The sequence below is a fragment of the Chrysochloris asiatica genome, unplaced genomic scaffold, assembly GCF_000296735.1.
Source record: "Chrysochloris asiatica unplaced genomic scaffold, ChrAsi1.0 scaffold00039, whole genome shotgun sequence".
In the NCBI taxonomy this organism is placed as follows: domain Eukaryota; kingdom Metazoa; phylum Chordata; class Mammalia; order Afrosoricida; family Chrysochloridae; genus Chrysochloris; species Chrysochloris asiatica.
In genome coordinates, this window is record NW_006408557.1 from 10897030 (window position 1) to 10920244 (window position 23215).

A 23215-nucleotide genomic window follows, 5' to 3' on the forward strand; every position below is an offset into this window, starting at 1 on the left:
TCTGACATTTCTTTCTTGTCTTTTTAATGACCTTTTACGTTCTTCACATGTGATCTGTGGCCACTAAGTGTTCAATGAGCCAAATCCATCCTTGAGATGGTCTCTAAATTCATGTGGGATATACTTAAGGTCTACTCTGGCTCTCATGGTCTTGTATTAATTTTCTTCAGCTTCAGTTTAACTTGTATGTGAGCAAAGGAGGATTACATGGATCATTTTTCAGTTCTGCAATACAGCCCAACTCATTAATAGTATTCCTTGAAGTACTGATAAGCATAAGAACAAAATGAAACTTATTCAGTGAGGGTACGGTAAGGTAGAATCCTTACTGAGTAGTTTCTCTCTTTACCCAGATGGATCTGGTGAAAGGGGGATGGGGAATGGTGGTGATAGGATTTTATGATTCAATTGTGAGTAAGTGTTAACAGAAGTGTGATCATCACAACTGTAATTGTAGAAGATGGATAACTAAGAGGGGGCAGTATTTAATCTTTCATTTCAGGACCAGATGATTCCAGGACCATCAAGAGGGAAGAGCATGAGATGCCTACCTAGAGAAGCAGCAACAGCAGAGGCAGTGGCAGAGGCAGTGGTGTGGAGAGACAGAGCAGTTGCGGGCTCTAGGCCTATGGCCTGAGAGGCTCTGTGCCTATGGGCAGGAGACTGGCTTGCAGACTATGCCCTTTGGATATTTAAATTAATATATATATTATGTTTTATAAGTTTAAAACAAATATTTTTGCTTTGTTCATTTGTGAAATATAAGATGTAATGGGGAGCCACAAGAGAGGAAGTAGGATAAATGATGTTGCACAGAGGGGTTCTAATAATTGAGATGAAACAAAGTGTATGATTTGTTGAATGTAAAGCTGATGATATTGTCTGTAAACCTTCACTCAACTACCAATAAAAAGTTAAAAAAAAAAAATCAATTCAGTTTCATAAACATACAGCACATGTGTACAAACTAACCTGGCGAAACACTTCATTGACAAAATTGACATAACCTCGTGTTGACAAGAGAATCCGCTGCACCATTTCATACACTGTTCGGTGCTCCTCTTCAACACTACAAAGGCTGGAGTTACTGAGTCTTCGGTCTGACAAAGTGCTGCTGTTCGAATGACTTTTGTCCTGCTCTGTGGGCACACCACTGTCCAGCTCCGGCACTCTCTCTGGCACTGCACCACCACCCACAGTCTGCAAGAAAATCATCACCATCTGAGTCAACTCTCAAGAAAATCTGGCAAAACTTAAGACTTGGCTATTTAAAAAAATGCACACTCCAGGACCAGTACTTACCAGTGTTCTAATTGACCCTAACTCCCGCCCAACTCAGTTATTTTAATAGGAAAACTAATAAATTATCAGAAAGGAGCTATGAAATCTTATTAACATGCTAAATGTTTATGGGACGAAGACTGGAATGTGTGCATATATGTGTGTGTGTATATGTATGTACGTGTATATATAAATATATATGACATAAATAAAACACCATTTTTGAAAATGGATTAAACAGGAAAGAAACTTGACACAGAGGAACTAAACAACACAATCAGCCAAAAGGACTTCATAGATGTGTACAGTGCATTCAACGAAACAAAAGCACAATACAAAATTCTTTTCTAGTTTGCATGGAACATTCTCCAGAATAGACCATGTGTTAGGCCACAAAAGAAGCCTCCATAAATTTACAAATATCAAAATACTACAAAGCATCTTCTAAGACTACAATGTTATCAAATTAAAATACAATCAAGTATAAGGAAATACCAAGGAAATATAGGCAAGTACATGGACACTGAATGAAAAGCAAGTGGATAGTAGAATAAATAAAACGTGAATTCACAAAGTTCCTATAAATAAATGAGAATGAAAACACAATATATCAAAATCTTTGGGACATGGAGAAAATGGTGCTAAGAGGGCAATTTATTGCAACAAATGCACACATCCAAAAAGATGAAAGAACCAAAATTAACACATTAACACAGCATGTACGACAATTAGAGCATAAATAAATGAGATCGGAAACAAAAAACTACAGAAAGAATGAACAAGACCAAGAAGCTGGTTCTTTGAAAGGATTAATAAAATTGGCAAACCTAACAAAAGAAAAGAGGAAGAAAACACAAATAACACGCCTTGAGAAACTACATGAGCAACGTCACAACAGAACCAAAGGAAATCAAAATGGTAACAACAGAATACTATGAAAGTTGTACTCCAACAAATTTGAAAACTTACAAGAGATGTATACATTTTTAGAAAAACACGACCTACATAAACTTACGCAGAGTGAAGTAGAAAACCTGAGCAGACCCATAACAAAATAAGAAATTGACCAGGTCATCAAAAAATTCCCAAGCAAGAAAACTCCAGTTTCAGATGGCTTCACTGGTGAGTTCTACCAAACATTCAGGGAAGAGTTGTCATCAATTCTACTCAAATTATTCCAGAAGATAGAAGAGGATGGAAAACTTCCTAAGACATTTTATGAAGCAAGCATAACCCTCACACCAAAACCAGTGAAAGACATCACTAAGAAAGAAAATTACACAGCAATATCTTCATGAACATAGATGCAAAAATTCTCAGAAAAATCCTAGCCAACAGATTCCGGCAGCACATCAAAAAAATAATACATCATGATCGAGTGAGATTCATATCAAGGATGCAAGGATGGTTCAACATTAGAAAAACAATCAACATAATCCAACATACAAATAAGAAAAGAGAAAAGTACCACATGATCATATTGATTCACGCAGAAAAGGCATCTGACAAAATCCAACATCCATTCCTGATAAAAACACTCAACAAACTATAAATTGAAGGGAAATTCCTCGACATAATTAAAAGCACATATACAAAACTAACAGCCTACATTGCTGTCAATGGAGAGAAACTGAAATCATTCCCTCTGCGAATGGGAACCAGACAAGGATGCCCTTTGTCACCACTCCTATTCAATATTGTTTTGGAAGTATTAGCCAGAGTTATACACCATGATAGAAAAATTAAAGGTATCCAAATTGGCAAAGAGGAAATAAAACTCTCACTATTTGCAGACAATATGATACTATACATAGAAAACCCCAAAGATTCAGTTAAAAAGCTACTAGACCTAATTGGAAGATTCTGCAAAGTGGTGTGGGGACAAAAGCTGAACAATGCAAAATGGGCACATTAATGTCCACCCAGGAGAAATGCTTTGTGATTTTCTCTCTCTCCCTCTGTGCCCCTCTAACATCTATTCCTGGCCCTGCATACTGAAACTCTGTGTTCCCAGGCATTGGCGTCTTAGCTATTAGTAAAAAGTAGGCAACATGGCACCTGAGTACTTTATGGCTTCCTCCCTGAATGACCTCTGGAGATAAAACATTCTGCATGCCACTCCCCAAACTCCATGAAATGTGAGTCTTACTCATAGTATGAAGAGACCCACAGTTCCCTATGGCGCAGAGTCTGCCACTAGAAACACCTGATATTTTCATCCTGGCTACTAAGTTTCCCTGTTTGTCTCTATTCCCGCTTTGTTTTTGTTTAGTTAGTTTTGTTTTGTGTAGACAAAAAAAGGCAGGAATATACAATTGTTTAAATAGCCAAGGGGCACATTCTGCAAGCCAGTCTCCTGGCAGCCAGCACACAGCCTTTCTCTTCCCATGAGTCTACAGTCCTCAGCTGCTCTATCACTCCATGCCATCACCTCTGCCTCCATCTCTCGTGTCACTGATTCTCTGGTTAAGCCAATATTTTCAACACAGAGAAATAGAAAGGAACGGAAGCCAGATACGGATGCCATTTTACACCACTATAAAAATAATTAGCACCAACCAACCCTCACAAAGAATTATCTACTGAATTGGGTTTGATCATTAATTGCAATGGGCACACAGAACTCAGACACATAGTCACAGGTGTTGTGTTTATTAGAGAAGTTAAGAGATTACGATGCTGGATCAGAAAATGCTCAGGGCACAGCTCCTTCAATCAGAAGAGTCTCTACTCAACTGTGCTTGCAGGTATGCCTCTCTCAGGTCCTTGGCATTTTGCCCTGGCTTCTGCCCTGCATAGCAATGCTACAAAGCTCTTCTAGGGCTGTTGATAAATGCCTAAAGCACACTCCACTCCTCTAATACAACTCACCCCAAAAGCTCTAAGTTCTAGCTCCTTAAAAGCCTGAAGGTTCCCTACTCCATGAATGAGCATCCCGGCCTATGGAGCAAATAAAACTGAATGCCTTTTTGCAAATGATACGATCATATACATAGAAAATCCCAAAAATTCCACAAGAAAGCTACTAAAACAAATAGGAAGATTCAGCAGTAGGAATATACAATATCAACATACAAATATCAGTTAGATTCCTCTACACCAACAAAGAGAATACTGAAAAGGATATCAGGATACCAATACCAATTACAATAGTTCCCCCAAACATAAAATACTTGGAATAAATCTAACCAGGGAAATAAAAGACCAATACAAAGAATAATATAAAACATCCCAGCAGGAACCCAAAAGAGACCTACATAAATGGAAAAAACCATGCTCATGGATAGGAAGTTAACATTGTGAAAATGTCAATACTTTACAACATAACCTAAAGATATAAAGCAATCCCAATACAAATACCAACAGCATTCCTTAACAAAATGGAAACACTAATGACCAACTTTATAAGGAAAAAATGTTGTTGTTGTTAAGCGCTGTTAGTTCTGACTCATAATGACCCTGGATAGGGTTTCTGAGGAGTGGTTGGTGAGTTTGAACCACTTAACCTTGCAGTTCAAACCAACCTTGAGATCAAGTGCTTATCCTATGGGCCCCAGATAAGTACAGCATTACTGAATAAAAGAACAAGTGGGAAGTCTCACACTACCCAATCTCAGAAAAGCCATAGTTGTTAATACAGCCTGGTACTGGTGCAATGACATACACATCGACCAATGGAACAAAATTCAGAACCCAGAATAAATCCATCTTTACCAAAAGATCAAAATCCATTAAGTGGGAAGGAGACAGTATCTAATGGTGCTTGCAAAATAGGCTGTGCATCTGCAGAAAAATTAAACACACTTCATACCATACACAAAAACTAACTCAACAGGGATCAAAGATCTGAGTAAAAAACTAAAACTATAAAGACCAAGGAAGAAAGACAGGAACAATGCTAGGAACTTTAATATATGGCATAAACAGAATCCCAAAGCATAATTAAAAATGCACAAATAGCAGAAGATGAACTAAAATTAAACCCTTAACACTTATAAAAAGATTTCTCAAAAGGGTAAAAACATTAACCTACAGAGTAGGAAAAATGTTTTTCAATGGCATAGCCAACAAGGGACCAATTTCAAAAATGTATGAAAAACTTCAACACCTCCACAACAAAAACTCAAACAATACAATTTAAACATGGGCAGACACTTCACTAAAGAAGACATTCAAGTAAGCTAACAAACAGATGAAAAATGAGCCTAAACATTAGCCATTGTTGTTGTTAAGGGCTACTGAGTCAGTTCCAACTCATAGCAACCCTGCACAGGGCTTCCAAGGAGCGTCTGGCTTGTTTGAACTGCCACCTTTTGGTTACCAGTCCAGTGCTTACCCTATCACGCCACACCAGGATTAGAATCATCAGTCATTAGAGAGATGCAAATCACATCAACAATGAGATATCATGTTACCACAGCCTTAACAGCAAAGTTCAGAAAACAACAAATCTAGTGAGGATGTGGAGATTGGAACTCTCATACACTGTTGGTAGGACTCTAAAATGGTACAAGCACCATAGAAAATGGCCTTCCATAAAAGTTAGAAACAGAGATATCATATGATCTAGCAATCCTACTACTCTGTGAATATTCTAGAGAAATAAGAATTATGACATGAATAGACATAGGTACAATCATGTTCATTACAGCACTATTCACAACAGCAATAAAATAGAAACAGAGAAGTATCCATCAACAAATGAACAGAGAAACAAACTATGGTATCTGCATAATGGAATACTATGCAATGTTAAAGAATAATAATGAATCTGCTAAACATCTCATAACAAGGATGAACCTAGAGGATATTACATTGAGTGAAATAGCTCAATCACAAGAGGACAAATGTTATATGAGATCATTATTATAAAAAGTCAAGAAAAGGTTTAAACAAAGCAGCTTACACATTCTTTGATAGCTGCCAAAGACAGAATGGGGAGGAAGGGTAAACTGCTAACTGAAGAGCTGTTAAGTGCTGTCAAGTCCAACCCATAATGACCCTGAGATCTCTTTCAATTTTTGCTCAGTGCTCTATTTCTTCAGAAAAACAATTATACTGTGTTCTGAGCAGCGGTCAATGGATTTTCAGTTAGCCTACTAAGTTATTTAATTGAAAAACTGAAGTTTTTATGAACTTTCTTTTATTGGTATGGTCATTGTATCTCCCTCAGGCATGCCCTCGAATTCTTCAGTCAATTCTATTTCAGTGGAGCCTCATGCTCTAGTCTCTTAGTCTAGTGTTTATCTAAGACACTGATTATCTTTAAGTGCACAGGCTACCTATCTGCCTCCTCAGGCTTGTACATTCTCCCATCTTAGACCTAGGTCATGCTTCTGGGACCTCCAGGGCACCAGCAAGCCAATGCTGTAAGTGACTACACTTCTGGTCTCTGATTTAGGGACAACAAAAATTCACACAAAGCCAAATCACGGGTCCTTAGGAACTGCTCTCTGACTTGCATAAGTGGTTGTTACTGTTGTTTTTGTTGTTAAGTGCCACTGAGTCAATTCTGACCCATAGTGACCCAGCATAGGGTTTCCAAGGAGAAGCTGGTGAGCTTGAACCACCAACCTTGCAGTTCAAACAAGTGGTAGTGCTCCCTAACAAACACAGAGTCCCTAGCAACTTGCCTGCTGTGAAAGTGCGCATTTGTGTCTGACAGAAGCCAAGCAGAGAGAAAGTTCTTCAGGCCCCACAAAAGAAGAGGCCTTACCAAAGTCTTAGGGCGAGGCAGCCTTCCTTCTAGAGCCATCCTCGTAAATCAAGAGCACCCCAAAACCCTTGAGCAGCTGATTCACTCTTTCCCTGAGATCTCAAAGGCCACTTGGAGGCCTCAAGGTTCCTGAGGGCCGTCCAGGTGATAGGTAACCATGACATACATTAGTGATCTTGAAGGCAACACAAGTATGTAACTGGTCTAATAATGTTCAAAGGTCATGAAGTAGTGAGAACAAGGGAGAAACATTTTCTCAGAATGTCTTCCTCAATCCCTAGACTGCTTCATCATGACGATTCAGCAGGAGCATACATAACAAGTACTTTCAATTCATAGCTTCCTCAGAAACCTCAGATTGGGTAGGGTGCACCAATAACAGTGAATCTCTAAAAACCATAAACCTGTATGAACCAATAACCCTAATTAATCATTACTTTGGTTATGTGTTACTGTGTTTGATTATCTTAAGTATTAAGAAATGAAAAGATGATGAATGACATACCTGGATGATTTTGGGCAATACATCAACTCCATTTTTAGTGTTTTGTGTTGAGGTTGAATACTTTTTTTCCAAAAAGAAAGTTACAATCCATTTAATAAAAACAACACGAGCTGCCATGTATGGAATTTTTGTACTGTAAATGTTTTCATTGTCCCGAACTGTAGTAATATACACTGGCTTTGGTCTCAAATGAGGGATGTCTGTCAGAGAAAACAACACATGATAGCATTATTGAATCTTAACATTATGTAACCCCCATATATGTTTCAATTAAATTGACTTATAGTTGATTGTTTAAGTAACAAAAAAGGCTAAATAACAAGAAATTATTAAAATTGGTATGTTTTGGTAGGCTCATTTATGATTCCATCTTGTTGTTGTCATTTATGATTCCATCTTGCTGTCAAGTCAGTTCTGACTCATAACCCTGTATAGGATTTCCAAGGAGTAGATGATGGATTTGAACCAGTACTTATCCTACAGCACCACACCAGGATTCCAACACCATGTGACATTCTAATCAAATAGAAGTGGCACAGCGGGTTAGGCAAAAGTCAGTGGTTTGAGGTCAATAGTGGCTCTATGGGAGAAGGATGAGGCACTCTGCTTCTTTAGAGATTTACTCTTGAAAACCCTATGAAGTAGTTCCATTCGGCCCTATAGGGAGAGTCACTATGAGGAGGAATCCACTCGATGGCAGGGTTTGGTTTGGGTGTTGGTTACTGTTATAGCAAGCCCTGATGACACCATGATTAAAAAGTTCAACCACTAGCCAAAAAGTTGGTGGTTCAAACTCACTAGCCTGCTCCACGGGAGAAAGATGTGCTTCTGGAAAGATTTCTGGAATTATAGATCCTTAGAAAGCCCATGGGTTTCTATTTTTGTCACTATTTTCTATTTTTGTCACAACTCGATGGCAGTGGATTTGGTTTTAGATTTTGATTGTTATTATTAACTAATAACCCTTTTTAACAACTTCAAAAAAATTATATGAGACTTCACCACTCTAAAGTATGATTCTGCCCTAGAAATCACTATTTCTTATTCAAAGATAAGTAAAAAAATATTGCTACAAGAGTTCTAGTTCATACATGGTGGTGGTGGTAGTGGGCCATGGAGTCAGTTGGGACTCATAGCGACCCTGCATAGGGTTTCCAAATCTGCAAATCTTTATGGGAAAAGAAAGCCTCATCTTTCTCCTGCTGGACAGATGGTAGTTTCCAACTGCTGACCTTGAGGTTAATAGCCTGACTCATAACCAGTATGCTACACATGGATTTAATCAAAACAAAATATGTTTAGACAAGTCTATGTGATCAATGGATGGTTGCAGACAAGTCTCTGAGTGATACACTCGACTTAGTCTCATTCCACTATCCAATGCCGTCAAGTCGATTACAACTCATAATGGCCTTATAAATATATATGGTTTTTGAGACCGTAAATCTTTAGGAGAGCAGACAACCTCATCATTCACTCACAGAGCAGCTGGTGGATTTGAACTGTCCTCATTGTGGTTAGCAGTCCAACATCTAACGCTTGGCGCTTTCAGAGCTCCATTTAGTCTTATTGTTGTTGTTCAATGCTGTCGTGTTGCTTCCGACTCATAGCATTTCCAAATAGGGTTTCTAAGGAGAAGTTGACAGGTTTGAACTGCCAGGTGTGCAGTTAGCAGTTCAATGATTATCCTGCAATACCACAGCAGGACTCCTTAGTCTCATTAGGGTACCATTAAAAAGAAAGGATGCTTTTTGTGTCATGGGGGCAAAAAAGATTTTGAGGTGAAGACTAATACAAAATTTCTAACAAGACTCAAGTATACATGTTCCCACTGAAGTTTTGCAGCAAGTTTATGGAAACGTTGTTGCACATAAAACAAACAGCTTTTTTTTTTAATGGATCAAATATTTATAAAAAGGTTGGTAAGAGTTTAAAGATGAATTCATGGCAGAGAGGTCAGCTCAGAAGGCTATGATGACTGCTCTTAGGGATTTCCAAGGAGGACTATTGATAGACTTTCTTAAAGGACAATCATTGGGTCTTATTATAAAGACATTTTAAGAAGACTGAAAACTGCATTGGTGAGAAAAAGATCAGGAAAGTTGTGCCAAGGACATTTTTTTTTCCATTATAATAATGTACACTGCTTATTCTTCAAGGGTAGCAAGGTCTGTCCTATGAGAATTTCACCAGGAGCATCCCCTTATCCACTCTACGTCCCTAACCTTGCCCCTTTAGACTTCTTTGAGTTCCTCAAACTCAGACTAAAGGAACATGATTTGAGTCACTCCAGGCTGCCAAAACTGCTGCTTCAATGTGGTGTAAACTGAAGAGCTCAGAATTCTTCAGGGAAGAGTTGCTATTTCTAGGTGTCTTTGAGTTAGTTCTGACTCATAGTGACCCATAAAGGGATTCTGAGGAGGGGCTGGTGAATTTGAACCACAGACATTGTGGTTAGCGGTCCAGTGGTTATCCTATAACGTCACACAAGTATATATACCTAGATGGACGACAGACACAGAAACAATCACCTAACATGTTGGTATTTTTATTTAATATAGGGGCCTATGATTATGTAGCAATACTTTTTGACTTACCCTCAAAGAAGAAAAATCTGAAGAGTTAGATAAGAAATTTCCTTTTATTTCCTACCCAACTTTGGTTTACTATCCTTAAGTTTGTTCAATTGTACAACCATTTCCCTCTGCATAAGCAGCTACAAGAAGGGGCTGCTGCATGTATACAAAAAGGGAATACTGTGAAGCTATATGCTCAGAGTTGGCCTGCTTTACCAATGACCAAGGTTTGGAGTCATATTACTGAACTACCCCTAAAAGAAGACTCTAGGAAATACATGTAGTTTAACATTAAAAGATAGTACATAGAATGACATCAAAAATACCATAATGCATTTCAAATTATTTCTGAGTATAGCAGCCACACACAGTCCACCCCCCAACCAATCTATTACTACAATGTGTATGCAAAATATTGCAAAAATCTTAGTCTGTACAAATAATTTAAATTACTTATTAGGAATAAGTAAAATCACAAATTACTTATTAGGAAACCTTAAATTTATTAAATAATCAAAGGTGTAGTGCTGTAGGATAAGTATTGGACTGCTAATCATAAGGTCGACACTTCAAGCCCACCAGTCGCTCCTTGGAAACCCTATATAAGGTGGCTATGAATTGGAACCAACTTGATAGCACTTAACAACAAAAACTAAGCACATATATAAATGATTCTTTTACTCTGAAAATAATCAAAGATCATCCTGAAGAAACAGTACACAGTTTCCTGTGGACAGCCTCTAGAGACAGCTCAATCACTACTTACCTAGTACAGGTTTGTAGATGTTTGTTAACTTAGTAAATGATGGAAATAAATGAGGAAGATAATATTTTCGAAACAAAGTAAAAAGAAACTTAAAACCAGTATCTTGATTCTCCTTATTCTTCCACTCCAAGCTCGCAGCCTTTGGATAATATATGGAAAAGAACATATGTATATTTTTATTTCAAATTAATATAAACTTAAATGAAATGCTGCTATATTATTAAAATTTCTGTCTAAAAAAAAAAAAAAACTTGAAAAATAATGACAGTCATGTAATATCATAGTATTTTACCAGAACTCAAAAAATGTCATGATTTTTTCCCCAAAAACAGCTCAACAGCAGACACCTCCCCACAGGAGCCAACAGGATAGGTGGGGTTACAAGAGAGACACTGTAACCCCACATCACCTATGAACTGCATAGAGAGAGCCTTAGAGAAGACCTGTCCCTAGTCTTTGATATTGTTTAGACCACAGAGCACAGAGCTCTTTCTCATGCTATAGTTCACCTAGAAAATCGTCATTGTTGTTTAGCTACTGAGGTAAAGGGACGAGGTACTTTGGCTGCCCCAGGGCAGCAAGGCTCTGCATCTGTAACTGGTCGGCAGCACTGCTGAGGTGTACCAAACGAGGAACTCTGCTCTGAAGACTGACCTCAGTAGAAAGGAGGGCAGGAGGGAGGGGAGTACAGGAGAGAGGAAAGGGCAGGCACATAAAATTCTACACACAATTTAGAAGGTCATGATCTGCACAATAACCTTTGCTCCCTATCAATACCTTTGTTCTTTAAAACAGGATACTATGAATTATGTAACTTATCCACAGCTCAGTAGTGATATCTCTGGAATAAGAACACAAGTCATTCAATATATTCAAATTCTAAATACTCTGCTAATTTCGTGGGACAAGTGGAATTCCTAACCACTAATGGACAGGTGGACGTTGAGATGAAAGGGCCTGAAAAGGCAAAATGAAGACCTTCTAAAAGACAAGAGAATATTTTGGTTGGCTTTTCCGGGTCTGGAGTCCTTGTGTTCCTGCTGTTGGCTCAAGGAAATGGGAGGAGATATGGGACAAGATTGCTCAGAAAGAATAAACAGTCAGAAAGGGTAGCCAAGGAAAAAATTCTAAGAGACAGTAGACAGAAAAACAGTCATCTGAAAAAACAGGGAAGATGTAAAAGAAAAGGAGAAAAGCCAGAAGAAAGCACCACAGGCGGAGAGAATCTCATGAAGGAAAGGTAGTGATTGACAGGCTACCTAAAAGTACACAGAACAGACACTAAAATGTCCTCGCTGGACTTAACCGCTTGAGCCTCTTCATGGCCTTGGGGCCTGTCATTTCATAGAGACAGTGAAGAAGGTAGGTTATAGTGGGTGTCAAAGGAACATTAGGTAAGAAACTAGACTTGGCTGAGATTACTATGCCAACAAACTTGATTATGAAGGGAAGAACAGAGACGGGATTATACTCAGAAAGAATGCAGGAACCAAGATGTGTTCAATGAAAGAAATAAATCAGTAGATTTTATTCTAACCATATTGAGGTTTAGAAATATCAGGGGGCTTTTTTTTTTTTTTTTTTTGGAAAACTTTCATTATCTTTTCATTCCATTTTTCTATGAGTTTCTTAAAGCCCCCTTATATAGATCAGGCAACTTAAATTGCATGTTAAAATCACAAATTACTCATTTTAGTTTTGCATTCATTTGGTAAACACAACAAATGAATACGTGTTCAAGATAAAAAAAATTTTAAAGGTAGAGTCAGGTCTTAAGAATGTCAAAGGAAAAATAAGTTGTGACCCACTCAACTAAAATATATACACTGCTTTCCACCCACATTCTCATTCTCCTTTTAAAGAGGAGAGAAAAGCTTATATGGCAGAACAGCATAATGAATGGGAGATACTGTGGTCATTCTGAAAAAGCAATCTGTCATAGGTCTCAGCAGCTGTTTCAAATCTTAGTCTCCTTGTAATTTAAGAAATAAGGAACAGAATTTTTTTAAGTGAAAGTTCTTCTGCTCTGCATTATTAAGGAAACTGCAAATGTTCATACTTCGTGATTACAAGACTTTTGATTCAATTCGCATTTGCACAATCATCTCATATTTTTTCTAATAAATAATACATAATGTTTAGGCAGTGATATTCACAAGATTTGAGTGAATTGAATGGATAGAGACATTTATAACATTCATACGAATGCATGTTATAAACTTGTGTTCAAATCTAAGATCCTCCTGTTGTAAATCGGGTTATATGGTAAAGTATAAAGATTAGGAAACATCATCAAATGGAATGTAATGGTTGCATCTTACAAACATAGTTGAGTTTTGTTTGCCAATTATATACTAAAACTTATCTATTTATGAACTCAAGATGACATTATTCATTTACTATTGAAAAACATTACTTCAATAATATTGTAGTGCAATGGCTAAGTATCTGAGCTTTGGAATGATAATGGGTTTAAATGTGAACTTTGATACTAGTCTCTCCATAATTCTGATGATATTATTTAACCATCAAACTTTAGTTTCTTTAGCGGTATGATGAAGCCAATAATGCTCTTTAGATGATTTTATGAAGATTAAATAAAATGACACATGCAGAATTCATATAAGTTCACTGATTCCTTTGTAATTCGGATCTGACATAATTCTAATACCTCATTTCTTCTTAAGTTTTCATTATTATTTCCTTATCAGTATCTTTGTAAATATAATTATTTTTGTCTTTGAGATTGGTAACATGAACAAATAATTTACTTCAACATTATATGTAATACAGTTCACCCTCCATGTAGTTGAAAATCCATGTATAACTTTTGACTCCCTAAAAACTTAGTAACAGCCCACTATTTACCAGAAACTTTACAGATAATATAGTCAATTAACACATTTTGTATGCAATATGTATTACATGTTGCAACCACATAAAAGTCACATTTTCAATATGAGATGAAAAGATACTCTGCAAAAAGTACAATGTTTTGGTGACTGTAGGTGGAGCTACAGTATGACTTAATTTCCTTTTCTTACATTTTTTTTCTTTATAATGTCTTTATACTGGGTTCATTTGTTTTTGAATGGTGGACAACTGCACCTACACACTTCAATCTATGGTAAATATTCATCAATTCACCTTTTTCTTGTAATGTTAGAGCTTTCTGCTACTACTTAGGAGCATTTCCAAAATCACTTATGGCATCCCGTATGGGGCCCATTGTATTGTACTAAATGTGATGGAAAACATTTGACAATCAAGAGAGATCATTTTTAAATTTACTGGAGAGACTAATTGCTGATGAAGAGATGATTAGCATCACAAGGTGTTTATATATATCACCAAGTAAGTGGAAACATGCAGTTCAAATGTGCTGTTCAAGCATCAGCTATACATAACAAATAATAAGATATAAAAACAAAAATAAGAATAAATGCTCCCCACAGCAAAAAAAATGAATATGTGATGTAAGCAGGTCTATGCTGGTGGTACAGCTAGAAAGTTATAAAGCTTCTGTCCAATCTCCCCATCGCTTCTGCCTACTCTTGATCTAACCAGTCAGCCTTTGAGCCTACTCCTCCCCCAACCTCTCTCATCAGCATAGAGGTCAGGGCAAGAGAAAAGTGAAACAGAGAAAAATAGAACAAACATACACAAAATATGCTTAGTCTTGACTGAAGCGATCTAACAATGGCACATCCTCTTTGTTTAATAAATTGATATCAAATGAAACCTACTGAGACTGCAACGATTACTGACCTACCTACAATTGTCTTCTTACCTGAATAACCATATACTTCAATAGTATCTGAAGAAAAAAGCACGTTTGGTCCTCAGTGATCTTTTCCCCTGACATGGCTGGTAAGAGTGGAGTGATTTCTTCTGGATATATCTTTGCTATAGGGTAGAAAACAATGAGAGTTCTTTCAGGAAAGTTGAATTTTACATTGAGTTTTAAAAACATATGCAATGGTCTGGATAAAAATCCACTTACCTATCCATCTATCCATATACCCACTACCTCCATCCACTCACACTGAATTCCATGCCAGTGTGCACAGAGGTCTTGGGAACACAATACAGGTGCCTATGATGCCTGCTCTCTCATTATCTCTCCACCTAACCATTCTTTTTTCTTTTAAATTCTGCTTTGGTTAGCCCAAGAACATATGCCAGTCACTGGGCAATCAGGTGATATGGAGCAATAAATCAACAGCCCTGAGAGTTTCCATGAAAATTCATAGGACACATACAGCTACCATTAACAGTTCCATGAAGTCATTATTGTCCTTCCACAAATGCTGCATGAAATATATACAACTAGCAAAATAAGATCCTGGGAGAGTAGATGAATGTCCACTTATAGAACAACAGTGATGATGACAATAGACAGCAGTTTAGGATGGTGAATTTAAATCTCATTAACAGCCACAAAAACACTCTAGAAATACAATGTGTTTATACCACCATCTGTCTCCTTCCCTTCAACTCCTGTTTCCACTACTCCAGTAAATTTATCCTGTCATGATTTCATATACAATAGTCTCCAATTCTTCCTATTCTAATGTCTGTAAGAATCTACTGTGAATATGAATAGGGACTAATTCCTCTTCAGACCCCATCTTTGAAATTACAATTTCTATTCAGGAGAATGACAAAGAATTCCTCAATGTAACTTCCACAGTAACTTCAGCATGTTAAGATCTATTAACAGTACTCACCATCAGCTACATTAGGGCTAGGATTGAGGAGTGTCTCCAGTGTACAGGGCCCTCTAGATGACATGACAGCTGGGAAACCAGGCACGAGGCAAGCAAAAATGAGCACCTGCTCTTCCGCACAGTTCGTCTGAAGTGCTTGAAGCCATAAAAGAAACAACCTGATTCCTTCACATCTTATCTAAAAATAAAATTCAAAGCGATGAAAATGAAACACATGTATTTGCAGAAATTCACTGCAATGAAGCATCAGCCTTAAGAAAGAAAAACTAGAGGATAAAGGTGCTGTTAAAACACCGACCAGATTCTTCACTTAGGGTCATGTGAGCAAAGATGCAGCAGTATAGCACACGGGCTACCTCGGTTCAAATGCAGGTACTGCCATGTTCTAGCTCTAACCTGTGGGAAACGAATTTCTTTGCCTCAGTCTCCACATCTGTAAAAAAGGCATTTACCACAAAGGGCAGTTATAAGGATTAAGTAAGTGAACATATGTAAAGAACTCAGAATCGTGCCTGGCTTACGAAAGTGTCATGAAAGTTGCTGCTGCTTGTTGGTGTTGTTAAGTGACATTGAGTCAGTTCCGACTCCAACTCTGTATAGGGTTTCTGAGATGTGACTGGTGGATTTGAACTGCTGACCTTGCAGTTCAAATTGACCTTGTCCAGTGCTTATCTTACGGAACTATACCAGGATTTCATCATGAAAGCATTGATTATTAATATTTTTTTCCATAAGTCAACAGTGCCTTTATCATCAACACTCGATTATCCATGAAAATGATGACAAAGATAATGTTTCTTCAAAATTTCACTTTGCTTTGGATGGAATTTCTGTCATCTCACTGAAATAAATACAGGCATAATCTTGAAAATCAGAACCAAAACCCAAGTAAGCTGTTATCAAGTTGATTCCAACTCACAGTAACCCATACAGATCCTATAAGACAGAGGAGAAATGCTCCATAGGGTTTCTGAGGCTGTAAATCTGTTCAGAACCAAATTGCCTCACCTTTCTCCTGTGGAGAAAGTGGGTTAGAACCACCAGGCCAAACATTTAACTTACTGAGCCTCCAGAAGCTAAATAAGGAAAAGCTTTGAAGACACAGTCAAAGGGATCAGAGCAATTCTCCAGCTTTCTTGTCTATGTCCCTACTATAGTCTCTCCAATGTCTTCGTCTTGCTCTGAAAGCTCAGTACCATCTGTTGGAAAACATCGCTAGAGGCTGCAGTTGTTATTTTGTCCGGTGCCGTTGAGTAAAATCCAACTCATAGCAACCCTGTATAGGGTTTCAGAGGAGCGGCTGGTGATTTTGAACCACCGACTTTGGGATTCAAATGAACTTGCAGTCCAGAGCTTAAAATACAGTGCCACACCAAGACTAGATGAGTCCTTTACCTCCTCTACATATACTTACTCACACTATGCCTAGAATTCAAAAATACTGCTGCCACCATTTACATAGTCCTAAATGGCTAAGTCTTGGTGTGGCACTATAGAACAAAGCGCAGGACTGAGAACTCAATTTGAAACCCTATACAGGGTAGCTATGAGTTGGAACCGACTTGACAGCACTTAACAACAACAAAATGACTATGAAGATGATGGCCAAAAAAAAAAGTTAAATGAGCAAAAGAGATTAAAATGTCAGCTGCAGCTGAAAGATTAGTGAGTCCAAATGCAGAACACAGAAATGACTGCTATCCCCAGCCATCTTGTAAATTAAAACAAGGTTGTGCTTGTTTTAAACAAGAGCAAGGGTATTGCAAGTCAAACATGAAGCTCTATAGAACAGTTACAAGGAGGAGAAGAGTGAAGAAAGAAAACTGAGCTTGGATGACTCACAACAGAAATCAAATACACCAAGACAGACACTGATTTGGAGAGTGCTGCACTCATTAACTGTGGTGATTTCATAGCACACTTGCAGACAGACCAAGAGTTAGTACTCTACACAAACTCCCCTACTCTCTTTAAGCAGGTAAAATGAATGGTAATATTGCTAAATGCAGAATACTATCCAGCTGTCGATACAAAAACAATACAGATGTTGGTGTTATTTAGTGCCATCGAATCAGTTCTGACTCATAGTGACCTTGTATACGGTTTTCAAGGAGCAGCTGGTAAGATTGAATCACTGACCTTGTTTTCGACACCGACCTTGCAGTCTAGTATTTTATCCTATATTACCACACCAGGACTCCAACCTCTACACATACTTATTCTAATTATGTTGAATTTACTGAACTCCTGGTGCATCGCTGTAGGGTGATCCCTAGACTGTGAACCACCAGGTCAATGGTTCAAACCCACCAGCTGCTCCTCAGAAAACCAGTACAGGGTCACTATAAGTTGGAATCCATTCAACAGTACTTAACAAGAACAAATACTGAATTTAACAAGAAGAAAGTTTCTCTATTAAAAGTCAGCAGTTTTTTATGATAACTTTTTATGATGTGGCGCTATAGGATCAAAACTAGACTGCATACTATAAAGTCAGCAGTTCAAACCCACCAGCTGCTCCTCAGAAACCCTATGCAGGGTCACTATGATTCAGAACTGACTTGAAAGCACTTAACAACAACAATTGACAAAGGATAATCTTTGGACTGCTAACCACAAGGTTGGTGGTTCAAACCCACCAGCCACTTCTTAGAAACAAGGTGGTGATGAGTCAGAACCAATTCAACAGCACTTAACAACAACAGTATAATAAACATGTGTAGTGGTTACGAATCGGGCTCTGGTAGCGTAGTGGTTACAAATCGGGCTGCGAACCTTAAGGTCAGCGGTTCGAAACTACCAGCCGCTCTGTGGGAGAAAGATGAGGCTTTCTACTCCCGTAAGGATTTACACCCTCGGAAACCCTGTACAGGGTCGCTATGGGTCGGAATCGACTCAATGGCACATAACAACAACAACAACTTGATAGAATTTAACTATAAGATTATTCTATTAAAATAACAAGTATAAAATATGAGTCTAAGAATTGTTCTTTTTTCAACATGTAAAAGACAGTTAATTGAATAGTAGCCAAACTGTCTGGGTGGGGCTAATGAAAGGATAGGGATAGGTCTCTTGTGGTACAAAGTGAATAATTGTTATCAGGACTGCTTGTGAGGGTTGGAAATGTAAAGGTAGACGTTTTGTAGCAAAAGGAGGAGAGTGATGGACTTTGCAGTCCAGGCATGGAGGTCCCTGGGACCATCAAGGGAGAAGAGTGGAGTGTGGGACCCTACCCAGAGAAGTGCTGATGCCAGAGATGGAGGCAGAGACGATGACGTGGAGAGATGGAGCAGCTGGGAACTCTAGACCCAGAGAGGAAGAGGGGCTGTGTGCTGACGGCCGGGGAACAGGCTGGCAGGATATACCCTTTGGTTGGTTGATGGCGCATGGAGGGGATGGTAACCATGGCAATGAAATGATATACGAGAGGATGAATATAAAACTAATGTTCTCCCATGTAAACTATAACATAATTCACAATAAAACATTAAAAAACAAGATAGCTAACAATTCAAATTTAAATGGCTACGATTGTCTAAATTATATAAATTTAAAATACACTGGATTATGAAAAAGACATACAAAATAAGCTACAAGTGAATTATTTTCCTCTGTCACTTATATTTTTGTGTCATCTCACGCCTTTATCCATGCAGCGGCTGGTAGGTTTTAACTGGCAACCTTGTGGTTACTAGTCTAGTGCTTATCGAATAGCACCACAACAGGACTTAACTGTGGTGGTTTTGGTTACATGCTGTTGAGCCAGTTCTGAGCTGTTATGTGCTATTGAGTACAGGGTTTCCGAGGCTGTAAATTTTAACAGGAGCAGAAAGCCTCATCTTTGTCCCTTGGAAAAGCTGATAGTTTTGAACTACTGACCCTGAAGTTAGCAATCCAATTTGTAACCACTACACTACCAGATTGTGGAACAGACCATCAATTACTCATATGCAAATTCAAATTGAAGCTGAAGAAAATGAAAACAAGTCCACAAGAGCCAAAATATGACTTTTAATATAGCCCACCTGAATTTAGAGATCATGTGAAGAACATTTGATACATTAAACACTAAAGACCAGAAGAGTTGTGGGATAACATCAAGAACATCATACAGGAAGAAAGCAAAAAGTCATTAAGAAGACAAGAAACAAAAGATCAGAATGGATGTCAGAAGAGACACCAAAACTTGCTCTCCAGCGTAGAGATGCTAAAGCAAATGGAAGAAATAAGGAGGTACAAGAGCTGAACAGAAAATTTCAAAAGTCAGCTCGAGAAGACAAAGTCAAATATTAAAACAAAATGTGCACAGATTTTGAGTCAGAAAACCAAAAAGGAAGAACATACTCAGCATTTCTCAAGCTAGGGGAACTGAAGAAAAAATTCAAGCCTCGACTTTCATTACTTAAGGATTCTCTGGGCAAATTATTGAATTTTGCAGAAAGCACCAAAAGAAGATGGAAGGGTAATGACGCGCTTCCTGCTTTCCCAGCACTCACAGACCATGCACTTGTGCTCATCCTCCTCTCTTGTTCTGGACCAGAAGCCAGCAGCAATAGCAGCAGCTGAAGCAGCTGTGGGAGCAGAGTGGTAGCCAGGCGCATTGAGAGACCCTGGCTGCACTCTGGGACAGACATGCTGCAATGAGACAGCAAATGCATCCCCCATGTGCTGCTGCAGGGAAGCATCTGGACTTGGTTCCTAGCCCCCTGAATGCTAGCTGCCCACTAAAGCAACATGTGGAAAAGCCTACCTGGCAAGGAACTGAGGCCTCTTACTAAGCAATCATGTGGGTGCGCCATCTTAGAAGTGGATCTTGCAGCTCCAATCAAAACCTTCGGATAATTGCAAACTGAATGCAGCTACATCAGAGACTCTGAGCTCAAACCACCCAGCTAAGCCACTGATATTCCTGAATCATGGTGTTCATGAGATAATAAATGCTTGTCTTTGTTGTTGTTTTGTTAATTTTACACAACAAATGTAATAGTTAGCCTTTTAAAAACATATTTAAGTACACATTATTTTTAAGTGTGCAGTTCAGTGTTGTAAAATCTTCTACACTATTTCTGAGTTTTTCATCATCCCAAACAGAAACTCAGTACCTATTAAGTAATAATTCCCCATTCATTTCCTTCTCCCCTGCCCTTGATAACCACTGATAAACTTTTGTTTCTCTGCATGTTCCTCTTCTGAATAATTTATATAAGTAGGATTATGCAATATTTGTTTTTTTATGACTGACTTCTGTTATTCAGCAGAATGTTTTTAAGGTTCTTCTATGTTGTAAGCTAAAGCCAGATTCAGAAGAGGCTGTGGAACAAGGGATATCATTGCTAATGTCCAATGAATCTTGGCTGAAAGCAGAGAATATCAGAAAGATGTTTACCTGTGATTTATTGACTATGCAAAGGCTTTCAATTGTGTGGATCATGACAAGCTATGGAAAACATTGCGAAGTATTCTGGAACACTTAATTTTGCTAAGGAATCTGTACCTAGACCAAGACGTAGTTGTTCCAACAGAACATAGAAACACTGAATGGTCTAAACTTTAAAAAGGTGTGTGACAAGGTTGTATTCTTTCACCATACTTATTCAAACTGTATGCTAAGCAAATAATCCAAGAAACTGGGTTATATGAAGAAAAACATGGCATCAAGATTGGAGGAAGACTCCATGGTACCTGTCATGATAAAATACAAATTGGTTCTCACAATTGTCAAAACTAATTCAAAGACAACTGCAATTTTAACCAATCACTTAGGTGGACAGAATCAGGCATGCTGAAGCTTACAGAGGAAACTTGCCCAACCCTTTCCTGTTTCATATAATAAAACTGGAGCAGTTAGTTACTGGCCCAAGTCCCCTAAACAGCTGAGCCAGAATTAGAACTCAGGCTCAAGTCTCTGAATCCCCATTCACTTTCACCCAATATAAAAAATTTCTACCATAATGTTGTTGTTGTTAAGTGCCATTGAGTTGATTCTTCTGCCGTAAGTTGATATACTGTGACATAGGAACAAAAGTCTTAGCAATATTTATCATATATTACCAATTAAAAATTAAGAGACTTAAAATATTTTTTTAAGAATGGCATGATTTTGTCACTTCATGACATTAATTTAAGAGTAATGTAAAACGTCATTAAAATTTCATCTAAAATAAATACCTTAATAGAATTTCCAGTATGTAGAAGCTTCTTTAAAGTTGAGCCTAAAAGTTTAAAACAATGAATTAGAAATGAAACATATTAGAAAAACTATATATATTCTTTTATCTATATATCTATATATTTAAATAAACAGAAAAAGGTTGGCCTCTAGAAGAACCGTAATATCATCATGGAAGAGGCATGTTTAAGATCAAAGTGTTTTATGTACCTCTTCAAAACTCTTTTAAAAGTCATTATGATTGATATCATGATAACCTAAACACCCATGGTAGGTTATGTGCAAACATCTCACCTATAGTAGATTACGAGCAAATACCTCGGAATGCATAAAATGAATGCTTAAGAATATCTCTAAAAGTGAAAATAATAGTAAACCACTATTCACAAACCATTTTTACAAGAATGTTTTACAAATATTCAAAAAGCTATCTTTCTCCTTCGGCAAAGACATTTACAAGGCTCAGTACACCAGTAAATCCTCTAGAGGAGAGCTCTGGTCCCTACCACAGAGGGGAAACAAGATTTATTCAGAACTAGCTCTGGTAGCGTAGCGGTTATGAATCAGGCTGCGAACCTCAAGGTCAGCAGTTCAAAACTACCAGCTGTTCTGCGGGAGAAAGATGAGGCTTTCTGCTCCCGTAAAGATTTACAGCCTTGGAAACCCTGTACAGGGTCACTATGAATCGAAACTGACTCCTTGGCACATAACAACAACAACAACTGTCTTCTGAATACCTCTGGCATAATCGCTCTTAGGAGGATAAAAACATATTACCTAATATCTTATAAGGCCCTGGTATGGCACCATAGGAGTCCTGGTGTGGCGCTATAGGTTAATGCACCAGACTGCAAAGCCGTTTGAACCACAAGGTCGGCAGTTCAAGCTCACCAGCTTCTCCTAGGAAACCCTATACAGGGTCACTATGGGTCAGAACCAACTTGACAGCACTTAACAACAATGGCGCCATAGGATAAACACTGGACTGGGTAACTACAAGGTTGGCAGTTCAAACCTACCAGCTGTTCATGGAATCCCTTTACAGGGCCACTGTGAGTAAGAACCAATTCGATAGCACATAAAAACAACAGTGTACTATAAATATGTTCACTCCTTCAATATGGAGATAGCCTGGAAATTTCCACCTAAATAATCCCACCTAAATACCAAATGGAAAGAATCCTGGTAGTGTAATGGGTTAGGCATTGGACTGTTAACTGCAAAGTTGGTGGTTCAAACCCATCAGCCACTTGGAGGGGAAAAGATGGGATAACTCTGCTCCTGTAAAGATTTACAGTCTCAGACAACCTTACTGAGCAGTTTACTCTGCCCTATAGGGTGACTGTGACTCGGAATCCACTAGATAGCAATGGAGTTGTTGTTGTTGTCAGGTGCCATCGAGTCAGAACCGACTCATAGCGACCCCATGCACAGCAGAACAAAACAATGTCCGATCCTGGGCCAACCTC

The 23215-nt window shown here is 38.2% G+C and overlaps 1 protein-coding gene across 1 annotated transcript in view; it reads right to left on the reverse strand.

Moving 5' to 3' along the window:
* Positions 1-23215, reverse strand: part of RALGAPA2 (Ral GTPase activating protein, alpha subunit 2 (catalytic)) — a 535657-nt gene that overhangs the window by 405245 nt on the left and 107197 nt on the right. Inside the window, exons 5-10 of the mRNA XM_006860649.1 lie at positions 21746-21789; positions 15575-15752; positions 14635-14750; positions 10845-10983; positions 7503-7702; positions 973-1200 (exon numbers count right to left, since the gene is read on the reverse strand). Coding sequence (XP_006860711.1) covers positions 973-1200; positions 7503-7702; positions 10845-10983; positions 14635-14750; positions 15575-15752; positions 21746-21789 — 905 coding nt within the window. The remainder of the gene's footprint in view (positions 1-972; positions 1201-7502; positions 7703-10844; positions 10984-14634; positions 14751-15574; positions 15753-21745; positions 21790-23215) is intronic.